Source organism: Phoenix dactylifera, chromosome 7, assembly GCF_051530095.1.
Source record: "Phoenix dactylifera cultivar Ajwa chromosome 7, Ajwa_hap1_PhDact_Kaust_v1.1, whole genome shotgun sequence".
NCBI classification, from domain to species: Eukaryota; Viridiplantae; Streptophyta; class Magnoliopsida; order Arecales; family Arecaceae; genus Phoenix; species Phoenix dactylifera.
Window position 1 is genome coordinate 5,568,697 of NC_143196.1, and position 8,377 is coordinate 5,577,073.

General features: G+C 36.8%; 1 protein-coding gene across 3 annotated transcripts; it reads left to right on the forward strand.

Annotated features, from left to right (window-relative positions):
* Positions 1-917: 917 nt before the first annotated feature.
* LOC103705304 (Radical SAM superfamily protein) lies at positions 918-7,999 on the forward strand. Of its 3 annotated transcripts, none has more exons than XM_088701086.2 (9): positions 918-1,112; positions 1,198-1,360; positions 2,895-3,005; positions 3,158-3,292; positions 3,854-3,958; positions 5,377-5,546; positions 5,656-5,755; positions 6,723-6,913; positions 7,811-7,999. In XM_088701086.2, the coding sequence occupies exons 1-9, from the start codon at positions 1,021-1,023 to the stop codon at positions 7,893-7,895; spliced, it is 1,152 nt and encodes a 383-aa protein (XP_088557212.2). In that variant the 5' UTR covers positions 918-1,020; the 3' UTR covers positions 7,896-7,999. The 3 variants fall into 3 exon arrangements, with proteins under 3 accessions (XP_088557212.2, XP_088557213.2, XP_008787188.4); XM_088701087.2 differs by lacking the exon at positions 7,811-7,999 and adding an exon at positions 7,434-7,573; XM_008788966.5 differs by lacking the exon at positions 7,811-7,999 and having other exon boundaries at positions 6,723-7,305.
* The last annotated feature ends 378 nt before the right edge of the window (positions 8,000-8,377 follow it).

Consider the following 8,377-nt stretch of genomic DNA (forward strand, 5'->3'; position numbering starts at 1 on the left):
AAATTAGACTTTAAAATCACATCCTAAAACTAATTTTTAAAGCCAACTAGCCTCTGCAAGGAAATATAATGGAATAGGGCCAATATGCCAACTCCATTCCAAAGATCAGTTTGATGAAATGGGCCTCAATGTATTACTTCCGAAGCGGGTTCATTTTGGAGATCAAAAAGAAAAAGAAATTCTACATATGTGCCATTATTTTAAAGTTTTTTAATGTCATTTCAGTGGATATTTTTTTTAATTTTTTATCAAGCTTTATATGCTGAATTCTCATCCGATATCTAAAAGAAGTTTACCCACCACTCTACTTTATCAACGTTCTCCACACATGCCGGCAAGGGTATTTTATGCAAATTGAAAAATTTACCCCTTAAGCGGGTTTATTGGATTAAAGGAAGAGGTTGCCGAGGGACACGAAGAGAGAGAGCACTAGCAATGGAGGCATTGGAGATGGAGTCCAGATTTGGGGCAGGGGACTGGGGTGGGTGAAGTTGGCGACATGGTCAGAGGCAAGATGGCAAGCCATGTCTCCCAGAAGGAACACCGGCACTATATTTTTCATGAAGCTAATGGGGTTACAGACTGAGTGGTTGCTTATATAGCCAATCACTCGGGTAGTATCCTGTGAGCTGAAGATGGAAAGTTGCCTCTGGCACTTCGAGGTATTTTATTTTTTGATTTTATTGGGTGCATCCATACTCGTCAGGTATGATTCATCCATCATAGTAAAAAAAAAAAAAAAAAAAGTGAGGAGCATTTGCATTGTCATAGTGCTTGTATATCGTGGAATGATTTGCTAGGTCTAAAATTTTTTCTATGAGTCTGAGTTGATTCGATAAAGCCGGCTCATGAGTTGAGTTTGGGCTCGAAATCATGGTCCTAATATGAAATCTGGTCGGGCCTAGGTCGAGCGTGCGCAGGCCCGACCCTCCCGTGTGCTTTCGTTACTTGTTCCAGCCTCGAGAAAGAGAGAGAGCGCGCTCTCCGCAGCAAAGAAAGCAAGTCTCCTCCCTCCGGCCAATGGCGTTCAGCTCCGTTTTCGACTACGGAGCTCTCCGAACCGAGTTCGAGAATGCCGGCATCAGAGCTCACTTCATCCCCGTCATATGGAAGTAATCCCCTTTCCCTTCTCTCTCTATGAAATCCTAGCTACTTCGAGTCCCTAATCTAGGGTTTCTTCTTCTAATGGCGTCCCAGGTACGTCCTCCAGAATCCTAGTTGCGAGCTGGACGAGGTACCCTCCCTTCCTTCTTCGGCCTACCCTCTCCTCCGCTCCAAGTTCCGGGCCATGACGTCGGCCATCTCCTCCACCGTGGACTCCACGGATCGGGTCACCACCAAGCTCCTCATCAACCTCCAGGTGCTCCCGATATTTCTCATCCACCAAAATCTCTCTCTAATCTTTCTTTCTTGCTGTTCTTTCCTATGTTTTGCTTTCCCTGTTGGTGAATAATGGTGTTTTACGATGTTTTACTCCTCACCGGATGAATGGTTTGAGTTCCCTTGGATATCTCAAATGGAATCTTCTCTCTACCTCTTTTTTCTGGATTTTTTTTTTTTTGAAGATTGGTTTATTTGATTAGTGGTATCGAACATGAGTTTACATTTTAATTGAAATCTTGAAATATTTAGGGTTTCAGTTCGCTTCATTTCGTCTTAGTCAGGTTTATTGGTTTCTTGAGTAGTTGGATGGATTGCTCGTCTTTCTCTGAGCAGTGTAAGAAATGTCGAATGGAGAATGGCATTACACTAGAGATTTTTGAGGTGTTGTAAGAGGTTATGTTGGAGCTGAGCAATTTCTTTGGAGGATTGTTTCTCTGTGGAGACAGATTTTAGCAAACATAGACTCGTGTTAGAGTTAGATTTTTAATTTTCATGCTCTTATGACATGTCAATTTGTTTAGATTTTAATTAAGGTAAGCTACCTCTGGAAGAACCATTGTTGGTGCTCATTGCCTAAAATATGAACCAATTGATGTTTTGAATTCCGAGTCTGTGAGATGACAAAATCTTCTTATTTGTAGGATGAAATTGTCTTTCTGAATTTTTATTTTGTAGGCTTCATGGCAGTAAAGAGTTGTAAACATTAGGCACTTGCACTAAGAAGACCATGGAGATAGGCTTTCTGTATTTTGAACTTTAATTGTGATCCGTTATGTGTTGCTTTAAAAAGTGTATATCATTGACAATATGATATAATGTGGAAATTATGGTGAAATATTTTAGTTGTCTCTCCTGGTTGTGCTAATGCAGATGAGAATGTTCCCTGCTTTCTTCGTATAACAATCTATGTAACAATTTACCTTGTTGTCATTTGTATAATTGACAAACTTTAACTTCAGCAAAAAAAAAGGATTTCTCTTAGTTAGGTGGTATATCATGATTATTGTTACACTTATAACACCATCTGTGGCTAGGCGGTGGTCTGCTTTGGCTTGTTGAGTGTGAGAGAAGGATGCATCTGTAGGAAAGTACAAATTGGGGTATTTGTTTTTGTAGTTTATTGTTCTCCACCACATTTATTGCAAGATATTATTGACTTTATAACTAATGCATAACCATTGGTCATTTCAAGCTACTCAATGGATACCTGAAAATCTTTAGTAAACCAAACCAGCCCATTCCAGTGGCTGAAGGTTATTCAGATTTTTTTGGATTTCCATGGTCCAGGATGTGACATAGTCCTGTTGGAGTTCTGATAAATTTTGGACTTCAATCTGATTCTTGAATCCTTCTTATCAATCCTTTAAGGACATCGTAGATCAGTCGTATATGCATCTGGCATGTTTGAGCTTGGTTCCTTAGTTAGAACTTTTCCTTTATTTTCTTTATTCTGCTGTGAAAGCAAAAGGAAGAGAAAAAAAAAATCAAAACTTACAATTTTCTGTTACCAGAATGGCACTTCTGTCGAAGCTGTAATTATGAGGTATGATACGCGATTGGGGAAATATGATGGGAAACCTCGACCTGGAGGTCCAAGATCAACCTTGTGTGTGTCATCTCAGGTAGGCTTTTGTTAATGAAATGCTTCTTTTGATTTTATTAACACTATTATCAGGTTAACTAGACAAAGTTTTCTGCTTCAACTTATGATTTATGAGATTAGTTATCTTTTCCCTCCAGATCATTAACTTTCTGCTTTTGCTATTTTTTTAAGGTGGGTTGCAAGATGGGTTGTAAATTCTGTGCCACTGGGACTATGGGTTTTAAAAATAATCTGTCATCTGGAGAGATTGTGGAGCAATTGGTCCATGCACATCGCTTCTCACACATACGAAATGTTGTTTTCATGGTATGGTATATGTAACATTTGTTGGTCTTGTTACTTGTTCCTGCTGTGACTCATGTTGAAAGTGTCAATGTAACAGGGATAATTTCTGATTGACTTCCTTTGGAAAAAATTAGTATGCAAAGGGTTTAATGAAACAAGGGGTGCGTTGTTATGGCATACTTTTTCTGAAGTAATTTTCATGTGGATACTGTGTTTTTTCTGTTCATCTTGGTTCTGTCTTGCATTTACACTTAAACATTTTGTTTTTTCAATCATAAATATTATTTATATTAAAGAAGATTCTGTATAACTTTTATTTTGCTCCTGAATGGTGTAAAATATTGATCTTAAGGGCTTTTTGTGGCTGAGATGCATTAGCTTGTATTTTTTCTTTCTTCTGTAGCTTTAAATTTTCTTTCAACATGCTGTTAGCTGCATAAGCTTCTGTTCTGCTATTCTAAAATCCCTACTCTAGCACATGTGACAAATAAACACAAAGTTGTATTTGCATATTGAAAGTGCTTCCTGGGTTTATATTATATCATGCTTTATAACCTTGGTACAGCTATGATGGATATGCAGGGAATGGGCGAGCCATTAAACAACTATGCTACTGTTGTGGAAGCTATCCAGATCATGACAGGATTTCCATTTCAGCTGTCACCTAAAAGAATTACAGTTTCAACTGTACGTTCTATGAACTGATTCACTTTTGGAATGTTAGACTTATAGTTATGCAAAAGCATTTGTTATTATATGTATCTGGTGTTTGGATTTGTTTCTTCAAAATCTTCTTTAGGGTTTTAGATGGATTGATCAAATAAAAAAAATCTAGATACTCCCTATCCCTGCACATGATTTCATCAGAACTGATGATTATCATACTGTTGTGAAGTATTTGTTAGAAAAGTTTCCTCCTATTGAAGAGTCAATGAAATATGGGAAAGTTGGATTAGTTTGATAATTAAGGATCAATTGTTTAATACAAATGGTGAAGTCAATTTCCACTGCAATTGTCCTTGATCTGATCATCTTTCGCCAAAAGCTTTAAGAAAAGAACAAAAAATCTTTCACAAGAAAATGTTACTTCATTATTAATAGCAAATTATCTGATCAATCTCTGTACTCATCCATCCTCCTTCTATGTCATTTTGTAGATATCCTCCTCAGCTTCTCATTTGCAAGTTGTATAATCTACTTTATTATTTTTTACAGCCTTAGCTTTGTAATAGCCTTAGACGTTCTTTTTTTTACATTATTAATATTATATGTTCTTTTGCCATTCTTTCAAATGGCCTTAACACAATCAGAGAATATGTATATTTTTGTACCAGTTGCTAGTAGAATAAGTATCACTGAAAGGAGGCCTAGGTGAGATTTGGAGAATGAGAAGTTTGCAATTGTTTTTCAAATGTTAGTCTTGTTGGTTTTGCCGTAGCCAAAGTTTTGAGCACTGAATGGAACATAAAATGAAAACAAAGCGAGGCACAAATTTTTCTTTGTTTGTGTTTCAAAATTATGCTTGATGACAATTTCTAGGGGATTTATTTCTACTCCGAAGAGGCATATAATTGGAAGCTTCTTTTAGATCGGGTATGGAATGAGTTTTCTCTGAAACATAGAACTATTTACAGTTTTTTCGCATGTCGTTAAAATCTTAAGATTCACAATCTAGATCAAAATGTCCCTAAACAATTCGGATTCCATCCTTGGATCAGTATCAGTGTATTTAGATTCATATTTGTGAGACATCATCATTAAAGACATGAAAGTGCTAGTATAAGGTTTACTAGACTGGTCAATACATTAGTATACAATGTCTGGAGGCATAAATTGGATGTTATATTGAACTCTATAATTATTAAAGATAACCACCGTTGCTTGTGTTCTTCATGACATTTTCAAGAAACCAGGTTAGACACAGGTGTTTAACTGTTTTTTCCCATTATTACGTGGACATTGGGTTTGCACTATAAATGTGTAAGAAGTGTGCTTTTGATCTCCTATGGATGATTCTTTATTTAGTAGTAGTTAAATGCTGTATAAGTTGATATCTTTATATGCGCAGAACTCTAGCATGAATTTTTATTTTAGATGTTCTCTAGGTTGGGATCATTCATTCCATCAACAAGCTCCATGATGACTTGCCCAAGGTAAACCTGGCTGTATCACTGCATGCGCCAGATCAAGACATCCGTTGTCGAATAATGCCTGCAGCACGGGCTTTTCCCCTAGGAAAGCTTATGGATGCATTACAGACATATCAAAAGAACAGGTGAGAAATAGGAAAGTTGTGGTTATATCCCCTGTCTATGGACTTTTTGTTTTGTACATATCTATAGACATTGTTTAATGGTGAAATCTTATGCATGATCCTTGTGCAGTCAACAGAAAATCTTTATTGAGTACATCATGCTGGATGGGGTTAATGATCAGGAGCAGCACGCACATCAGCTTGGTAATCTACTAGAAATGCTTAAAGTGGTGAGCCTTTTCTTCCCCCCTTTTTATCTCTGTTTTTTTTTCTTTTTAATTTCAAGCACTGCATTTTTTTCTATATGAAAGCTTGACACAACGATTTGCTGAAATTGATCAAATCTTCTGGTGATAAATGAGTTAGCAAATTCAATTTTATGCTTTTGAGTAGTATATGTTGTTAACACTTGAGGTAGACTTTATTTGGGTGTTGATTATATTTGCATGGTTGCTTGTGCAATGAGCCATCTGTTTTTGAATTTAGGATTTGCACTGGGAGGGTGTTATGTTATTGTGCAGTTTACATGCATGCTTGTGCAATTGGCTCATTTTCTTCGGTTTGGTTTGTTGGATTTACTGGTGTGATTATGCCTATTTCCCTGCATGCATGTATTAATAGATCTACTGAATGATGGTTCAGTGCTTATGTTTCTGTGGGATGGCTTTTGGTTGGATGCTTTGAATATATGCTCCGTTTATGTACTGTCAGCTAGATATTTTGCATATTTGCTGTCATATTGATTGAAATGATCGCTATAGATGGGAGCATAGACTTAAAAAAGGATTACCTTCTGGTCTCTGTATTTGTATGTATAGACTTCCTGTTTTGTTCTTCTGTACATACATTCCAGCTGGTCTGATTTTGAAAAGAAATCTTAGCAAACATTTTATTGACTTAGACTACTAGCTGTTTTATGTTGACTTCACTGTCTAGTGGCTATAACATGGTGATGACAATCTTTATGGTGGATCAGATTTTTGTTAGAATTGCAATTCTTCTAGTTTTCGGCACCTATTTGAGCTTAAGTTATGCACATTGTCAGATAATGACGAACCTGTACATTAGAACTATAATGATTCATCTTAATTAGTTGTTGTCTTCATTTGATTTTTGATCTGATGCTGGAGAATTCTTAGTATATCTTCAATTATCACCTCCACATTTGTTAATGCAATTGTTTCTTGATGGAAACAGGTTGTAAACTTAATACCTTTCAATCCAATTGGTACTAAAAGTTGTTTCAGGACCAGCACTGAACAGAATGTGAGGAAGTTCCAGAAAGTCCTAAGAGACATCTATAATATCCGGACAACAGTTCGTCAGGAAATGGGTCAAGATATAAGTGGGGCTTGTGGCCAGCTGGTGGTGAACCTTTCAGAACAGAGGTCGGTTGGTAGCGCAAGTCTTTTAACTGATATTGAGGATTTTCATATCTAGTGTTGCTATTTGCTGTTGTCCAAGTTTATTTCAGCAGGGCTCTTCCTTTTCGTAAGTAGCTGTGACTCACCTTTTTTTTTTTGGGGGTTGGTGTTCTCTATAACCGTGCCTATGCAAATTTGGCATGCTTCATACCAGTTTCGTTTCTTCATTCATAACTGAAAGAATACAAAAGAAACAAAACTTTTTGGAGTCCATGCTGATCTCTTCTGTAAGAATGTAGATGCAAATTTTGTCTGTTTGTTTAGATGAATCCAAAGACTGTAATTGCTATGATGAGACCTTCGTGCAATCATAATACTTCATTGAAGATTTCGATGAGTTAATCTTCTGGCCAAAATTTTTGTTAACAATGGGTGTGGGCACTAATGTTGTGCTAAAAAGGTAAAGAGAGAGAGGACATTTTGCTTAGTTATTTGTACTCTTATCTTGACATGTGTCACTTACTCTTTTGCATTTATCTGACAGGTAGCTCCTACTCTATTTACAAGTTAGAGCACTTCAGTTTTACCATTGGAGCTTCCATGTAGTTTTAGGTATGATCATGGGATTTACATAAGATAAAAGAAAGTTCTCTTCTTCCTATAATTTCCCAAAAAAAAAGCCATCTCCGGGCATGACGCTGCTGCCAGCTCTTTTGCATTTATCTGACTGGTAACTCCTACTCCATATACATGTTAGAGCACTTCAGTTTTACCACTGGAGCTTCCATATAGTTTTAGGTATGATCATGGGATGTTACATAGGATAAAAATGTTCTTTTCTTCCTAGAATTTTCCAAAAGAAGCATTCCAGTGCATGATGGTGCGAATAGATTGTTTCCGTGTTTCGAACCTGTGACACAGGTTACAATGGAGCAATTTTATTGTTGTGCCAACGTCGGCCCTCGCCTCCTTGAATTTCACTATGGATTATATTTCTTTCAATTGAATTTCTTGGAACAAACTTGCATGATGTTAGAATGCATTACTGCTGAAGGGGGAAAAAATCTATCATACCAGGTTAATTGCTGCACCTGCACCATGCTTCGACTGGTGGTGGAACCTTAGTTGATATTAATGATTTCATCATCTTGAAAGAATCTACTACTTCAGGAAATTTAACTAATAAGCCTCCTAATTTGCAATGCTCTCTGCATTTTTCTTAGAGCAGGTTAGGTTGACTCAGAACATGTATTGGTATACAACAAGTTTTAAGTCTTTATATTGTATGACAAGTCAATAGGAGAATTTTGCAGCATTGCGTTCTTATGTGAATAAGTGGGAGTATTTTTGAAGGTGGTGTTGCATAAAGCCATGTGAATTTCTGTTCATCTCTCATCAGAAGGTTTTGTTTTCGTTCTTGTTTGTCTCCTCTTGTATCAATTTTATTTCTAAACAAAATACGGGTTTGCTCGAAAGATTCTCTCATCA